This window comes from Microcaecilia unicolor, chromosome 9 (assembly GCF_901765095.1).
Source record: "Microcaecilia unicolor chromosome 9, aMicUni1.1, whole genome shotgun sequence".
NCBI classification, from domain to species: Eukaryota; Metazoa; Chordata; class Amphibia; order Gymnophiona; family Siphonopidae; genus Microcaecilia; species Microcaecilia unicolor.
Genome location: NC_044039.1, coordinates 23,157,522 through 23,175,993, shown reverse-complemented (window position 1 = coordinate 23,175,993; position 18,472 = coordinate 23,157,522). Strand labels below are relative to the sequence as shown.

The 18,472-nt window shown below is 47.7% G+C and overlaps 1 protein-coding gene across 1 annotated transcript in view; it reads left to right on the top strand.

Moving 5' to 3' along the window:
• The window catches only part of LOC115477784 (uncharacterized protein C3orf20-like), a 49,231-nt gene that overhangs the window by 14,498 nt on the left and 16,261 nt on the right, over window positions 1-18,472 (top strand). The window contains exons 5-8 of the mRNA XM_030214864.1: window positions 7,491-7,713; window positions 9,215-9,346; window positions 11,345-11,669; window positions 14,298-14,414. Of these exons, the coding sequence (XP_030070724.1) occupies window positions 7,491-7,713; window positions 9,215-9,346; window positions 11,345-11,669; window positions 14,298-14,414 (797 nt within the window). The remainder of the gene's footprint in view (window positions 1-7,490; window positions 7,714-9,214; window positions 9,347-11,344; window positions 11,670-14,297; window positions 14,415-18,472) is intronic.

Sequence of the window (18,472 nt, the reverse complement as noted above, 5' to 3'; positions counted from 1 at the left end):
ATCTCCTGCTCCTTCCCTCTGACCTCCTTTCCCAGTCCAGTCCAATCCAATTCCTGGTCCTTCCCTCTGCTCCCCACCCACCCCTCCCAGTCCCATCCATCTCTTGCTCCTTCCCTCTGCTTCCCACCCCTCCCAGTCCCATCCATCTCCTGCTCCTTCCCACTGCTTCCCACCCTCCCAGTCCCATCCATCTCCTGCTCCTTCCCTCTGCTTCCCACCCTCCCAGTCCCATCCATCTCTTGCTCCTTCCCTCTGCTTCCCACCCTCCCAGTCCCATCCATCTCCTGCTCCTTCCCTCTGCTTCCCACCCTCCCAGTCCCATCCATCTCTTGCTCCTTCCCTCTGCTTCCCACCCCTCCCAGTCCCATCCATCTCCTGCTCCTTCCCTCTGACCTCCTTTCCCAGTCCAGTCCAATCCAATTCCTGGTCCTTCCCTCTGCTCCCCACCCACCCCTCCCAGTCCCATCCATCTCTTGCTCCTTCCCTCTGACCTCCTTTCCCAGTCCAGTCCAATCCAATTCCTGGTCCTTCCCTCTGCTTCCCACCCCTCCCAGTCCCATCCATCTCCTGCTCCTTCCCTCTGACCTCCTTTCCCAGTCCAGTCCAGTCCAATCCAATTCCTGGTCCTTCCCTCTGCTCCCCACCCACCCCTCCCAGTCCCATCCATCTCCTGCTCCTTCCCACTGCTCCCCACCCCTCGCAGTCCCATCCATCTCTTGCTCCTTCCCTCTGCTCCCCACCCCTCCCAGTCCCATTCATCTCCTGCTCCTTCCCTCTGCTCCCCACCCCCCCGCGAGGTCCAAGATGGTGACTCCGTTTACCCCCTCTCTTCCTTCCTCCCTCCCTCCGGCGCAGGCAACAGTCTTCTTCAGTTTTTTTGTGTTCCTGGCAGCGGTAGCGTTGTACACGCTGCCTTCGGTCTGCCCCGGAAGCCTTCTCTTCAAGTTCCTGTTACCACCTATGCGGGAACAGGAACGTGAAGAGAAGGCTTCGGGGCAGAGCTGAAGGCAGCGTGTACGTCGCTACCGCTGCCAGGAACAAGAAAGGCTTAGAGAAGATTGGTGCTGCCTGCGCCGGAGGGTAGGAAGAGAGGGGGTAGATTATAGACACGCTCGTCTCCGTCTGCTTCGCTGCTTCCCTGCCCTCTCTGTCTGCGTCCCGCCTTCCTCTGATGTCATTTCCTTTCGTGCGGGACACAGACAGAAAGGGCAGGGAAGCAGCGAAGCGGACGGAGACGAGCGCGTGCCTGCTTGTTTTTTTTTTTTTTTTCATTCTAGCGCCAGTCCACGTCATCGTCGTTTGGGGGGGCATTGCCCCCCTCGCCCCCCCCCAGTCTACGCCTATGCCCGCCTCCCAACCACCGGCTCTGGCACAGACTGTATAAGTCTGCCCAGCACTATCCCCGCCTCCCAACCACCAGCCCCGCCTCCCAACCACCGGCTCTGGCACAGACCGTATAAGTCTGCCCAGCACTATCCCCGCCTCCCAACCACCAGCCCCGCCTCCCAACCACCGGCTCTGGCACAGACCGTATAAGTCTGCCCAACACTATCCCTGCCTCCCAACCACCGGCTCTGGCACAGACCATAAAAGTCTGCCCAGCACTATCCCCGCCTCCCAACCACCAGTCCCGCTTCCCACCACCGGCTCTGGCACAGACCGTATAAGTCTGCCCAGCACTAGCCCCGCCTCCCAACCACCAGCCCCGCCTTCCACCATCAGCTCTGGCACAGACCGTATAAGTCTGCCCAGCACTATCCCCGCCTCCCAACCACCAGCCCCGCCTCCCACCCACCGGCTCTGGCACAGACCGTATAAGTCTGCCCAGCACTATCCCCGTCTCCCAACCACCAGCCCCGCCTTCCACCATTGGCTCTGGCACAGACCGTATAAGTCTGCCCAGCACTATCCCCGCCTCCCAACCACCAGCCCCGCCTCTGGCACAGACCGTATAAGTCTGCCCAGCACTATCCCCGCCTCCCAACCACCAGCCCCGCCTCCCACCACCGGCTCTGGCACAGACCATATAAGTCTGCCCAGCACTATCCCCACTTCCCAACCACCAGCCCCGCCTCCCTATCTTGACTAAGCTCCTGAGGATCCATTCCTTCCGATTAACCGATTAGGGCATGGTTAGCACATGAGACCTTACCGCCTACAGAATAAGAGGTGGTAAGGGGTCACATGCTAATGGCCTCGTGCTAATGGGAAAATTAATGTGTAGCCATTAATACTGCAAATAGAAAAATCAGCTATTTTACCCCTGTGATAAAAATGGCATTAGAGCACAGGAATGACCTGTGTAAGGCCACTTTTTACCATATTTTTTAGTTAAAAGGCTCCAGAGAAAGCTGGGAGGTTGGAATCTGGAGAGTGACACTGCTGGGAAGTCAGGGCTGGGGGGTGGGAAGAAACCCAAACCTTAGGATGGGAAATTCTGCACACACAAAAAGTCTGTAGACTTTAAAAGATTGTTGCACAACATTTTAATTTTATGGCAGAATTCCCTCAGCAGTGGAGTTTTTAAAGAGCAGGTTACAGAAATGCCTGCGGGCTCTTTCCAGCCCCTCTCTTTGAGTCAGTGAATAACATGTCCCCAGTGCTGTGGTGAGATTTACAGTGATTTAGGAAAATAAACAAAAGGAGGATTTTTATATCACCCAGCCTGAAAGAGGAGAGGATAAGGTCTGCCAGCAAAGATTTAGTTAGGACTGGAGTATGTGCTTACACATATTACCAGTGCATTATTTCTTGCAAAAAAGGTGCCAGTACTCAAATGCCAGGCCACCCTTCAGGGGTGGGAGTGATCACTGAGGGACCCACCCCACAATAGCCAGGGCCCCTGCAACCAGTCACAGAATCTATGACAAGGCAGAATTGGTGTGTAGAGCCTGAGCTCGTTCATTAAAACTTGGGGTCCGTGGGTCAATTTTAGCAGACAGTGGTAGAGAGGTGTGGTAGCCGTGTTAGTCCACTCTTAAAGGTTATCAATAGAAATCAAACAAAATAAAACATGGAAAAGAAAATAAGATGATACCTTTTTTATTGGATGTAACTTAATACATTTCTTGATTAGCTTTCGAAGGTTGCCCTTCTTTGTCAGATCGGAAATAAGCAAATGTGGTAGCAGATAGTATATATAAGAGAAACATCAAAGCATTACTTTGACAGTCTGACAGAGTGGGAGGGTGGGGGTATGCATGGGGACCAACACCCATTCTGTTAGAATATCAATGATATGCTTTGATGTCCCCATGCATACCTCCGACCCACCCCCATCCTCCCACCCTGCCAGACTGTCATAGTAATGCTTGAATGTTTTCACTTATATACACTGTCAGCTAGCATATTTGCTTATTTCCGATCTGACGAAGAAGGGCAACCTTCGAAAGCTAATCAAGAAATGTATTAAGTTATGTCCAATAAAAAAGGTATCATCTTATTTTCTTTTCCATGTTTTATTTTGTTTGATTTCTATTGATAGCAGACAATGGAAAAGGTGCCGGTACTGAGTACCCCCAAGTACCCCCTCAAAAAAAGCCCTCCATATTACACACAGGCACACTAAGGACAGGGTGTGCTCAGTTAGAATATATTTGCTTGTCACCTACCAACTAGGGGGAGAGTTTATATGATAATGTGCATACGCAATATCCCACCCCAGATGATGTACTTGTGAAGCTGCCAGAGCTGAATTTGAATCTGTTGCATTCCTGTGGTATATTTAGACAGGTGGGCAATGACTAGTCTTGGCAGCAATCGCATTATAAATCCTTAGTTTAGCTGACATGATGTTTGGAATTCCACACGCACAGCAAAGCGCTGGCACGACATGGGGATGACTGTGGTTGTTGAAGCTGTCCTGACCGGAGAGTAGAGGAGCAGCCTGATGGTTAGTGCAATTGGTTGAGAACCAGGTTCGATCCTCACTGCACCTTCTTGTGAGTGACTCTGGGCAAGTCACTTAATGCTCCATTGCCCCAGGTACAAAATAAGTACCTGCATATACTATCAGTAGCATAGCCAGGAACTTTTTACAGGGGGTGTGTCTCTCCCTGTCCCCCATGCTGTTCCCCCCCCCCCCCCCACCGCTGCCACCCTCCACCCCAAAATCCTCTGTGTCTCCACCCGGCAATGGGCTGCCTGCAGCCTGCTCCGATACTTCCTCCTTGAACTGGAAGCCCCAAAACAGACCACATGCAGCCTATGAGTGCTCTGCCGCTGCCGGCTGAAGATTCCGAGAGGATTGTAAGAGGGGGAGGGCCAGGTCTGACAGGGGGGTGCATACACCATGACGTACTTACGCTAAATATGCCACTGTATAATATGTAAACTGGTTTGGATGTAACCACAGAAAGACAGTATATCAAATCTCACCCCCCTTTTCAGAGTAACTTTGAACCATTTGGATAGACATAAAGGTTAACAGGCAAAGAAGAATCAGCAGCTTAACAATCCATTACGTGACCAGTTCTTGGGAGCTGATACTCCCTTCCTCAGGTCTGAAAACTATTTGGAGAAAGAGTCAACCACATCAAAGAACATATTTATGTATTTATTTATTAGGATTTATTTACTGCCTTTTTGAAAGAATTCACTCAAGGGGGTGTACAATTCCTTGCCTCAGGTTGATTGACTTCAGCAGCCCCTAGGAATTATTTTGTTACATTTGTACCCCGCACTTTCTCACTCATGGCAGGCTCAATGCGGCTTACATGGGGCAATGGAGGGTTAAGTGACTTGCCCAGAGTCACAAGGAGCTGCCTGTGCCTGAAGTGGGAATTGAACTCAGTTCCTCAGTTCCCCAGGACCAAAGTCCACCACCCTAACCACTAGGCCACTCCTCCAGGTTTTTGCAACTACATTCAAAGTGGTTTGCATGGTATATACAGGTACTTATTTCTACCTGGGGAAATGGAGGGTTAAGTGACTTGCCCAGAATCACAAGGAGCTGCAGTGGGAATTGAACCCAGTTCCCCAGGACCAAAGTCCACCACCCTAACCACTAGGCCACTCCTCCACAATGGGGGGGGGGGGGGGGAGGGGGAGCATAAGTTTATTTATTTCAGCTGAAGGATCACCTAGGGCATCAGATACCCTGGGGTGGCCCTGTTTGGTGCAATGCCCAGTATGTTTGGAATAGTCCCATGAAGTTCGTCATGTCTCAACCAGGAGCTTGTCAAACTCTGTTTTTTAATTAAAAACAGATATGACGTCCAAAAGCAGCAAGTATTGAACCAGTAGCTTTTTTAATTATTATTATTTAATTAATTCATAGGGGGTTTTTTTTACCCTCTGGGGACTTGTTTTAAGTTTAGGTTAGGGGCTGGATACCCCTATACCTGCATCTTTATAAGTGCTTTAGGCAACTGCCTAGGTGGATTGATTGTCCAGTTACACCTTCATGTTTGCCCCTGAAGCAGGCGCTATGTGCCAAAACATGTTGGGCATATGGACTATTATGTAAAGTGTTTTGGATCTAATAATTCCTCTTTGAATAAGGTTGTTTTCAATGAATTAAAGAATTTTTACAAAATAGCTGCTGGCTTGATACTTGCTGCTTTGGTTTTTAAATAAAACAAAATCTCTAAATAAATCATAAATTAGAGTGAGGGTATGTGAATACATTTCATGAATATTTATTTGGGACATCATGAAAATCAGACCTGTTTGCTTTCCTTAAGGACCAGAAGTGCAGTGGAGTTTCTTTTTTGTTACATTTGTACCCTGCACTTTCCCACTTATGGCAGGCTCAATGCGGCTTACATGGGGCAATGGAGGGTTAAGTGACTTGCCCAGAGTCACAAGGAGCTGCCTGTGCCTGAAGTGGGAATCAAACTCAGTTCCCCAGGACCAAAGTCCACCACCCTAACCACTAGGCCACTCCTCCACTGTTGCTACTATTTGAGATTCTACATGGAATGTTGCTATTCCACTAGCAACATTCCATGTAGAAGTTGGCCCTTGCAGATCACCAATGTGGCCGCGCAGGCTTCTGCTTCTATGAGTCTGACGTCCTGCGTCAGACTCCCAGAAACAGAAGCCTGCACAGCCTTCTACATGGAATGTTGTTAGTGGAATAGCAACATTCCATGTAGAATCTCCAAAAGTAGCAACATTCCATGTAGAATCTCCAATGGTATCTATTTATTTTTGTTACATTTGTACCCTGCACTTTCCCACTCATGGCAGGCTCAATGCAGCTTAGGTGGGGCAATAGAGGGTTAAGTGACTTGCCCAAAGTCACAAGGAGCTGCCTGTGCCGGGAATCGAACTCAGCTCCTCAGGACCAAAGTCCACCACCCTAACCACTAGGCCACTCCTAGTGGTTAGTTGAGTGACCGTATTGAGAAGGCTGAGTTTAAATCCAACCTGTGTAGGACCTAATTTGCAGGGTGCAACAGAGTTTTCCTTTGAAAATGCAGGGCTAGCAGGCCCCATAGGCATTACCATACGTATATGGACCTTTGCATTTGACAGCAGTTGCAAGGTTAGTACCATCATTAAGGCACAAGAATCTCCATGTTATTCCCAGCCTTCCCCCTCCCACTTCCTGCTTGCCTCTATGTGGTGCAGGTGAAAATATGCGCATTGTATCATAGCGCCGCATGTATTTTCATTTGCATAGAGAGAGAGCAATTTTTAGCTGACAATTTTACCAGAGTAAATGCTTAGTCACCTGGGTCAAATTGCTTGAACATCAATCCCTAGATAAATCAAGCCCACGGAGATACGGTATTCACTGTGTACATTAACTGTGCTGTCCCACAGGGCTGGTCCTAGCAATTGTGGGGCCCTGTGTAGACCAGTTCAGTAGGCCCCCCTCGCCCGTGCCCGCCCCCTGCCCGCTCCCGCCACCATAAGCCATAAGGAGGTTCATACCTTGATATGTATCCAACACGTTTCAGTAAAGAGCGGCAGACAGTGGCAGCAATTTTCATATCCCGTCAGCTGCCGAGCCCCCAGCCTCCTCGCTGCTGCATCCTACCCTTGCAGAAGCAGGAAGTGACATCAAAAAGGGGAGGGACGCAGCAGTGAGGAGGTTCTGGGCTCGGCAGCTGACAGGATATGAAAATCGCTGCCGCTGCCTGGTGCTTTCTACTGAAATGTGGATGCACATTAAGGTATGGAGCAGGGAGGTGTTGTGAGACAGGAGGACAGACGTGCCAGAGATGCGAGGCCCTGTGCGACCGCCCCTATCGCCCCTGCCTAAGACCGACCCTGCTGTCTCATTAGAAAAAGATCCACAGCTCCTGATTCTTTTTGCTGAGTCATGTAATTGTCATCAGAAACAATGATCGTCTTGCGCATCATTGTTATGTTCAATTTATGCTGACGTATTCACTCTGTAAAATTCCCTTAAGAAACCCTTCTTAGGCAAGAAAGAGCTTTTCATTCGGCCTGGGTAGCAAAATCCCACTCCTACACTTCAGAGCAGGCACTTTGTGGTACATTCCTCCCTATCACTCAGGTAACATGCTGTGTTTCAGGAATCGACTCCCCGCATATACATCGGATGCCCAGCGCTCCTCAGAAAACAGCAAGAAAACGGAAAATTCAGTCCGCAGTCGCTCCTTCAGTTGCACAAGATTTGCAAGCAAGCCAGGAAGGTGATCCCTCCGGACCTGAAGGCCACCCCTGGCTAGGCCGTTTTCAATCAGCCCCTGCTGGGAACGCACAGTGGGACATGTCTAAGGGTTTCCTATCTCCCAGGTACGTGGAAGAACAACACGTTCCCCTAAGCAGTGGTTCTCAACCCAGTCCTCGAGACTCAGGTTTTCAAGATATTTATTTATTTAACACATTTATATCCCACATTTTCCCACTTAGTTGCAGGCTCAATGTGGCTTACACAATACCGGAGAGGCAGGCTCCGGTTCGATAAATTACAAATAAACAATATAGTAATCAACTTGAAAGAAACATCAGTATAAAGCAACAAAGAAATAAAAAGGGGGCTGTGATAGAAGTCTAGTACGGTCCATATTTTGCTGTGTCGCAGGAAGTAGAAAGTTAATTTGGGTCAGGGGGATAGGCCTTCTTAAACAAGTTGGTTTTCAGTAATTTCCAGAAGTTGAGATGGTTATGAATAAATCTCAAGGTTTTGGGCAGAGCGTTCCACAGTTGTGTACTTATGTAGGAAAAGCTGGATGCATAAGTTGATTTGTATCTAAGACCATTGCAGTCTGGATAATGCAAATTTAAGTACGTACGGGATAGGCTGGCACTGTTTCTGGGTGGTTTAACATATCATACTATCTCTATTCTAAGCAATTTTCTCTCATGCATAAGGAATATCCTGAAAACATGACAGACTAGGTGTGTCCTGAGGACTACTGAGTTGAGAACCCTTCTAGGTGCCTACTAGAGTAACAGGTGAAATATGTGTCTATAATTTAGACACATCTTGAAAGATACTCATAGAAGCTGGAGCGACGTGGGCGTTTTTCTAAGGACCGTGATGCTTTGTTCATAAGTCATACTTAAAATTACACTCCAAAAAGGTCTTTCTAAAGACCACAGCATTCTTTCAACTAGAGACTCACTCCTGAATACTTTGTCCACAAGTTCTTACGGACAAAGCATCAAGACTCCTGAAGAAGACACTTCCAGTGCCGAAACAGGGTACCTTGTAGAGTCTTCTCTCAATAAACTTTCTCTTAATATTGGATGTCCTCGGTCTGTTCTTTGAACAGCCTGATTCTGTTCCCACTCCTCTCCTGCTGATCAAATTTGGGTGCCGATGCCATGTACTGAATCTAGTTCTATCGGTATCATGTTTTTGCAAATTTCACGGCACTTCATATAGACACACTTTCCCTTCTTACCTTTTCTCACTGTCACTGATAAAGACTTTGAGGAAGACAGGGTTTAGCTTGTATCCTTGTGGCACCTCACTGTCCTGTTGTTCAGCTCACCTATCACTCAGCTTATTATGTTTCTCCCAACTCCCACTGACTAGTAGGCTCACCAATCTTCTATGTGGATCCATTAGTGTCAAAGGTTGTATACTACAGTCTAGATAGGCCACAAGTTTACCCACCACCAATGTTAAACTTTCACGTCAGTAGTTTTCCATTTCCTCCTTGTTCCCACCCTTCCGGTGCAATAGTACCTCTCCCGTTCTGTAGCACTGTGAAACCTCTCAGGTTATGGGGTCTGATGTACGCTTTTCTGCGGTGTAAAATACTGGAATTGTTTGATTTCCTGATAGCTATGATGAATATCCTTTTTCCATTTGCGGATCATCTTTACTGAACAGCTATTTCAGACACGACCAGGCCAGTGTGACTGAGTCAGGCTTCAATAATCCCCCACCCAGAGGTCAGAGCCTTAATAAATCAGGGTAAGGAAAAGTGGGAATAATTGAGGGAGCATGAGAGGAACTTGAACTTATAATGTTATAACCATAAGATGTAATTTATATTAGCGTTTTTATATTGAACAAGCAAAAACGCTCATTTTGGAACAAATGAAATGGGCCCTAGGAAGGCTGTCGTCTAAGCATTTTCTCGTCTCTCTCCTTTGCCCTCCCCTCCATGTTGAGCGATTCTCCTCTCCCCTTCCCTTCATGTCCAGTGATTCTCCCCCCCCCCCTCCTCTGCCCTTCCATCCCATCTCATCCATGTCCAGCGATCCTCCCCTCCCCTCCATACCTGAGGTCGCAGCGGCTGCAGGCTCCTGAGCCCCTACGTCTTGCCCCATCCTTGGCCACCTTTAAATCTAGACTGTAAGCCCACCTCTTTAACATTGCTTTTGACTCGTAACCACTTGTAACCACTTGCCTCCACCTACCCTCCTCTCCTCCTTTCCTGTACACATTAATTGATTTGATTTGCTTACTTTATTTTTTGTCTATTAGATTGTAAGCTCTTTGAGCAGGGACTGTCTTTCTTCTATGTTTGTGCAGCGCTGCGTACGCCTTGTAGCGCTATAGAAATGCTAAATAGTAGTAGTAGTAGTAGTAGGCTCATGGCGCCTCCAGCCTTCCCTTGCCTTCCCTCTCAGTGTCCCGCCCTCCTCTGACATCATTTCGTCTTTCTGCAAGGGCGGGACACTGAGAGGGAAGGGAACGCTGGAGGTGAGCTGACATAAGCTCATTAGCATACAGTCAGGGGCGTATCTGAACTGCGGTGGTAGGGGGGGCCAGGGCCAGAGTGAGGGGGCACATTATAGCCCCCCCCCCCCGCCGCCGCCGCCATTGCCGATCCCCCTCCCCCCAGCCGCTGCCAACCCTCCCCCCTCCGTTGTTGTCGCCTACCTTCGCTGGCGGGGGACCCCAACCCCCGCCAGCCGAGGTCCGCGTCCTCCTGCCGCTGCCGGCTGCCGTTAAAAGAATTCCGTCAGCTGGCGGGGGACCCCCAACCCCCGCCAGCCAAGCCGAGGTCCTTTCATTTCTTCTTCCAGTAAGGCTGGCGCCGAAAGTTTCTTCTGAGTCTGACGTCACTGCACGTTGTACGTGCAGGACGTCAGACTCAGAAACAGAACGAAGGAAGAAGAGGACCTCGGCTGGCGGGGGTTGGGGTCCCCCAAAGGTAGCAGATGGCGGGTTGGCGGCAGGAGGGGGGGTCGAGAGGGTCATTGACAGGGGGGTCCAGGGCCAAATCTATGGGGGCCCAGGCCCCACGTACCTACGCCCCTGCCTCCCACACACACTCACACTTTGATGGGGTTTCCATTCAGCTGGAGCAGAGAGATGTGGTAGCCGTGTTAGTCCACTTTTAAAGGTAATCAATAGAAACAGAATAAAATAAAATGTAGAAAGGAAAATAAGATGATACCTTTTTTATTGGACTAACTTAATACATGTTTTGATTAGCTTTCGAAGGTAGCCCTTCTTCGTCGGACCGGAAATAAACCGGGCTACCTTCGAAAGCTAATCAAAACATGTATTAAGTTAGTCCAATAAAAAAGGTATCATCTTATTTTCCTTTCTACGTTTTATTTTATTCTATTTCTATTGATTACATTCAGCTGGTTAAATAGGGATTTAGGCAGGTGAATTGAGTGTCTGAAAATTACCTTCTCTCAGTCTGGCTAAAAGCGGGTGGCCTGCATGGAGCCCCTATGGAGGAGGACGTGATCCTAGAAGACTATTTAGGGCAGCAGGGGAAAATTACTTATGTGCATTGTATTTTCAGATCCATGTGCAATATTTTCAGTGGAAGTTTCACCTGTACAAACAGCAGATGCAGAGCCCATTGATACCTTGTATGCATGGACAGTATTCAAAGGTTAAGTCCCTGTGTAGTTTCCCTTGGAAAATCTCCCTTTTTTAAAATAAGACATTGCACTGAATTGCCCATTTCTTATAGTGGCTGAACTTGCTCCTCTTTTTTTTAAGGACCCAAACTGTTCCTCCCATGCCCGTGGAGTCCCTGTTGCACGATCAGAGCTTGTGGTGCAACTCCCATATGACCTGCCCCGTTGTGCTTCGAAGAATTGCAATGGGAGAGGAAGGGAGGAGGTGCAGGTGTAGCAATCATCAGATCCCTTTTGTGACAGACCTGGAGTATGATCACCTTATTAGGAATCAGATGTCTGCCTTAGAACAAATCATTGTGGTTTGCGCCATTTCCTCACTCGACCCAAAAGATGATCCTAGCGAAGGCAAGTTGGAACAACTCTATGAAAGAAAGAATCAGTACAGGAGTATGCCTTGCATGCAGGTGGGTGGTATTTGTGTTGGATACATTTGACTGTTAGGGGTGCTTTTATTAAAGGGTGCAAAGAAGCTTAGCGGAGATTGGGTGGCAGAGCCGGTGGGGGAGGCGGGACGTGCAGGACGTCAGAAACAGAAGGAAGCCTTTTGCGAGAAGAAGAGGACCTTGGCTGGCGGGGGTTGGGGTCCCCCGCCAGCAAAGGCAGGCAACGGTGACGGCGGGTTGGCGGCGGGAGGGGGGTTGGGCAGGTCGTTGGCAGGGGGGTCCAGGCCCCCAGGCCCCACGTAGCTACGCCACTGGGTATTACGCATTAATGCAAACATTAGTGCACGACCTGCAAAACACATGCAGAAATAAAGGCATGCAAAGCCCAGATTTCAGTGCACCTTTGTAATTGAGCCCCACAGTTAATGCACATTCAATAATTTTTGCAAGTTACTGCAGGTAACACCTAAGAACTGAGGATGTGCTGGGTTAGATCAACAGTCCAATATAGGTCTCCTGGAAGCATAGAAACCAGCTCTGGAGGTGCTGAAGACCCCCCCCCCCCCCAGTATTGAGTAAACTCATTCACTGTGTCCAGGGAGGGGTAATTTGTAACTTGTTTGGCACCCCAATATTTTGAAATGTTGGCATCTATATTTGGATAATAGCTTTATTAGAAAACTTGCAACCAAAAAAACAGAACAAAACACATCCCCAAATAAATAGTCCCATAGCAAGACCTCCCAAACCTTTCTTCTCATCCAGGTTCCCACACCCCTTCTAAACTTTCCATGAAAAACCTATCAAGCAATTTTTAACAAAACCATTCCAGAAAGTACCCAGTGGGGTGATCTATCCCCTGTTACTTCCAGAAATTGTTAATAATTGAGTGGAGCCTTTGAGTGGAGCCTGTCTCACACAACAACCTTCTTTCTTTATCTGCCGTCCTTTACTATGTTACTCTTTGGGGTTCTACATGGAATGTTGCTACTAATTGGGATTCTGGAATCTTGTAACTCTTTAGGATTCCAGAATCTTCAGAACTTTTAGTACCAAAAAAGCGCTGGGCAGACTTCTACGGTCTGTGCCCTGAGAATGACAAGGACAAATCAAACTCAAGTATAAAGTATCACATACCACGTAAAATGAGTTTATCTTGGGCAGACTGGATGGACCATAAGGTCTTTATCTGCTGTCATTTACTATGTTACTATGTCTGTGTGCTTCTTATCACTCCCTCCCCCACTCCTATTGTACCTAGAGTAAAGTAATTTCTATTCCCTTGTACTACTGCCCACCAGTGGCGTTCCTGGACTCGATGGCACCCGGGGCGGAGCGCCGATGCGCCCCCCCCCCCCGCTAGATGACACCCCCCCGGGTCCACGCCGCTGGGTGGGGGGTGCCGCGGCGCGCGCCTGCTCCTCCGAGTTTGCTAAACTTCGTTTGTTTGCTGCAGCTCCCTCTGCCCCGGAACAGGAAGTAACCTGTTCCAGGGCAGAGGGAGCTGCAGCGAACGAACTAAGTTTAGCAAACTCGGAGGAGCAGGGGTGCGCCGAGGCACCCCCCAGCGGCGTGCACCCGGGGCGGACCGCCCCCACCCCCTTGGTACGCCACTGCTGCCCACCCTTTCTTTATATGTTTTACTTGTAAATTAGGCCTCCTTCTGTGTTCCCCCTTTGTTTTATCCCAATATTGTTCAATGAACTCTGTAGACCACTTAGTCTAAGATGTATTTATTTCTATTCACAGTACCTTAAACAAAGTTGAAATATGAAATGTGAAATGGGCCTTCATTCAGAAACATGGATATATATTTTATAAACCAACCATACCACAGGCTTTAGCCATATCCTCTCACCAGCAGAGCTGGTGGTTGGGAGGCGGGGCTAATGTGGGCAGACATATACGGTCTGTGCTGGGGCTGGTGGTTGGGCGGCGGGGATAGTGCTGGGCAGACTTATACGGTCTGTGCCAGAGCCGGTGGTGGGTGGCAGGGATAGTGCTGGGCAGACTTATACGGTCTGTGCCAGAGCTGGTGGTTGGGAGGCAGGGTTGGTGGTTGGGAGGCGGGGATAGTGCTGGGCAGACTTATACGGTCTGTGCCAGAGCTGGTGGTTGGGAGGCGGGGTTGGTGGTTGGGAGGCGGGGATAGGGCTGGCCAGACTTATACGGTCTGTGCACTGAAGAGGACAGTACAAATAAAAAAAGTAGCACATATGAATTTATCTTCTTGGGCAGACTGGATGGACCGTGCAGGTCTTTTTCTGCCGTCATCTACTATGTTACTATGTTACAATAAATTCCACAGCTTAAAGTGTGCACTGACTGAAAAAAAATACTTCCTTGAATATGTTGGAAATCTTCCACCACTTAGTTACGTGGAGGGTCCCCTAGTCCTAGTATCATTGATTTGTTCTGTACTATTCATGATTTTATAAACCCCTGTCTTGTCCCCTGCAAAGTGTTGAAGGTGGTCATGTCATATCCTTTATCATTTACCAGAATTCAGCTAGGAATTCTGACGCAGTTGTGTCCATATTCCTAGTAATCTGATTGAACCCATCAGGGTCAGGTGAAATGTTTAAATAGTTCATAAGAATGATGAATTGGTTTGGCAAGATTATCATTGACTCTTAAGTTTTAACACAGAGCCGATTGGATTCCTTTCGCCTGCTCAAGTATGATGTCAGCACTGCGAATGAGCTCACTGGCAGCGGCAGCGTCCTTCTGATTCACAGACACAACATTGCGCCAGGGATGTTTCTTGTAAGTCGTTCAGCCATCTACGGAGTATCACAGTCTGTGTTTCTCTCTTCTAGACAGGAGCAGGGCCGCCGAGAGGGGGGGGCAAAATTCCCCAGGCCCAGGCCTCCAAGGGGGGCCCAGCGCCGGGGTCAGGCCGCTGGCGCGGCAGTTCCCGGTCTCACCTGCCTGCCTCCTCGGCTCCGGGCCCCCTGCATTCAAAGTGGCAGTCGCAGATCGCCTCTCTTCTGGCCTTCCCTCCCTGTGTCCCGTCCTCGCGGAAACCGGAAGTTACATCAGACGAGGGCGGGATACAGGGAGGGAAGGTCAGAAGAGACGCAATCTGCGATTGCCGCTTTGAATGCAGGGGGCCCGGAGCCGTGGAGTCAGGCAGGCAGGTGAGACCGCGGACTGCAGCGGTGGGGGGCAGCAACGGCAGGGGGAGTGACGGGGGGACCGAGGCGGGGCTGCCTTGCCCCTGGCCCGGCCTAGTCTCTCGGCAGCCCTGCACAGGAGGAGGGGTCTAGAGCAGGAGAGGTCCTGAGTGACCAATTTCAAACCCATTCTCCCATGGTCACTTGGGAACCTGTACAAACCAGTTTATTACTTGTTCCTCATTTTATGCAACTGGACAATAATAGCCAGATATTCAGCTGACCTTTCCGGTTCAGCCAGGCTGTTGACTATACCAGATAACATGTTTGGTTAACTTTTGGACAGCTATTTAGGGGGAAAGTTATCAATGTGAGCTACGTTTAAATCAGGCTATTTTTCCTTTGCATAAAGGAATCCTGTGCAGTAGGAATGGATCCTCAGAAGCTTAGCCAAAATTGGGTGGCGGAGCAGGTGGGGGAAGAGAGGTTGGTGGTTGGGAGGCGAGGATAGTGGAGGGCAGACTTATACAGTCTGTGCCAGAGCCGGTGATGGGAGGCGGGACTGGTGGTTGGGAGGCGGGAAATACTGCTGGGCAGACTTGTACGGTCTTTGCCCTGAAAAAGGCAGGTACAAATCAAGGTAAGGTATACACATATGAGTTTATCTTGTTGGGCAGACTGGATGGACCATGCAGGTCTTTTTCTGCCGTCATCTACTATGTTACTATGTTACCACAAATCGAGTTATTGTAGCACGGGGGTCCCATTTTATTCAATGAGACCCTCTGCTAAAATAATCCAACTTGAGGTAAAATAACTTGGCTGAACAATAGCTCGTGTTGATAACTTCCCCCTCTTAATCAGATAACTAAATACAGAAACCCCCTCATTCTATAAATTGGTGCCTTCCTTTATTCTCTGAGTGAATGTATGTGTCACAGAGTGCCAGCACTTACATGTATGACTGTTACTGCTGCATGTAGAATAGATATGGATGGGCTGGAGTGTAAATTTTAAGGGGCTTTGATATTAGCTTCATAACTTAGTACAAGAAGAGTGCTGGGCAGACTTTTACGGTCTGTGCCCTGAGAAAGGCAAGGACAAATCAAACTCGGGTATACATATAAAGTATCACATACCATGTAAAATGAGTTTATCGTGTTGGCTGACTGGATGGACCATACAGGTCTTTATCTGCCCTCATTTACTGTGTTACTATAATGTATGATTGTATGCCACAGAATACCAGCACTTACATGCGTGACTGTTACAGTTGCATGTATGACTGTTACAGCTGCATGTGTATGACACAGAGTACCAGCATTTACATATATGACTATTACAGATGCATGTATGACTGTTACAGTTGCATGTGTATGTCACAGAGTACCAGCACTTACATGCATGACTGTTGCATGTGTATGTCACAGAGTACCAGCACTTACATGTATGACTGTTGCAACTGTAACAGTTACTGAAAAGGTGAATCTTCGAGCGTGTGTTTTGGTGGTGCTCGGTGAAAACAGGGTGCGTTTTCAAAGCTTTGAAGTTCTGCAGCGACTAGCATTTTGCGATACTAAAACTGAAATTCTGACTCCTGACGTAGGCCATCTGGCCGAAACACAACGTTGTGTCGAGTCAGTTTGTTTTTCAATAAACTTTGCTTCATTTCACCACTTCAGTGGTCCTGGCTTTGGAGAGCCTGGTTCTCACCCCCACTACCCTTTCTGTTTGAGTTCCTCCGTGGGACTTTTTGAGTTCTCCACGTACATGGAATCTCTTTGCATACACTGAATTGCAAGATTATTTTGAGATCCAAATTATTAGTAGTGTTGTAACGGACACTCTGACAACCTCTTTCAAAACACGTTTCATTATTTGGAAGTGGTGGTGGTGAATGACTTCATAATAAAATCACATTGAAACGATTCAGCTCCCTTTATCTCACAGAATCCAGATAAAACAGATAAACTGAATTTTGCAGCAGTAAGGAGAATGAGGTGATGTTCCCAGCACAAAATGATCCTTTGAAACTAAAAATAATGATGGAAGGAATTTTGTTTTATTAATAGAAGGCTGTGTCCTAAACAAGCCATGAGAAACTGTAGCAGTGCTTAGAGCAGGCATTAAACTGAAAGAATAGAGAGAGAAAAAATTAAGAGAGGTGCCATCTTTGCTCCCTGCAAATTAAGGACTACATTTTCTAAAGTGCATTACTGCATGCAATTAGTAACATAGTAACATAGTAGATGACGGCAGAAAAAGACTTGCACGGTCCATCCAGTCTGCCCAACAATACAAATTCATATGTGCTACTTTTTGTGTATATCTTACCTTGATTTGTAACTGTCATTTTCAGGACACAGACCGTACAAGTCTGTCCCGCCTCCCACCACCGACTCTGACACAGACCGTATAAGTCTACCCAGCACTATCCCCGTCTCCCAACCACCAGCCCCGCCTCCCACCACCAGCTCTGCCACCCGATCTCAGCTAAGCTCCCGAGGATCCATTTCTTCTGAACAGGATTCCTTTGTTTATCCCACGCGTGCTTGAATTCCGTTACCGTTTTCCTCTCCACCACCTCCCACGGGAGGGTATTCCAAGCATCCACCACTCTCTCCATGAAAAAATACTTCCTGACATTTTTTTTGAGTCTGCCCCCCTTCAATCTCATTTCATTAGTTAATAAGTACAGAGACGGGCAACGAAAATGGTAAAAGGGATGGGGCGACTTTCCTATGAGGAAAGGCTAAAGCGGCTAGGGCTCTTCAGCTTGGAAAAGAGACAGCTGAGGGGAGATATGATAGAGGTATATAAAATACTGAGTGGAGTGGAACAGGTAGACGTGAATCGCTTGTTTACTGTTTCCAGAAATACTAGGACTAGGGGGCACGCAAAGAAGCTACTAAGTAGTAAATTTAAAACAAATCAGAGAAAATATTGCTTCGTTCAACCAGTAATTAAACTCTGGAATTCATTGCCAGAGAATGTGGTAAAAGCAGTTAGTTTAGCAGGGTTTAAAAAAAGGTTTGGATAATTTCCTAAATGAAGAGTTAATAAGCCATTATTAAGATGGACTTGGGAAAAATCCAATGCATATTCTAGGATAAGCAGCATAAAATCTGTTTTACTGTTCTGGGATCTTGCCAGATACTTGTGACCTGGATTGGCCACTGTTGCAAACAGGATACTGGGCTTGATGGACCTTCGGTCTGTCCCAGTATGGCAATGCTTATGTTCTTATGTGGTAAATAATATGCATTAATGCATATTAATTAATTAATTTTTTTTATTTATTTGTAGCATTTGTATCCCACATTTTCCCACCGATTTGCAGGCTCAATGTGGCTTACATTTGCCGTAATGGCGGTTGCCATTTCCGGGTAGCAGAGTTACAAAGGCATTGCATTAAGGTGCATACATACATGGTAAAGAAGAATGCATTATGGTATAGCATATAAGTTCCTGAGTGATAGATAGGATTGTTGCATACATTAGGTCATCGACTAGATAGACCTTATTAGACATAAGGATTAAAGTGATAGTGCTTAATCATTAATATTAATATTAATGCACAGTAACCTGGTAACAGCTATGTTAATCAGCCTTAAATCTATTTAACATGATAAATATGTATTATTGAAATAAAATAAATGTTCTTGCACCAAAAGATTCCAGATAAAATAGATACACTGAGCTCAAGAA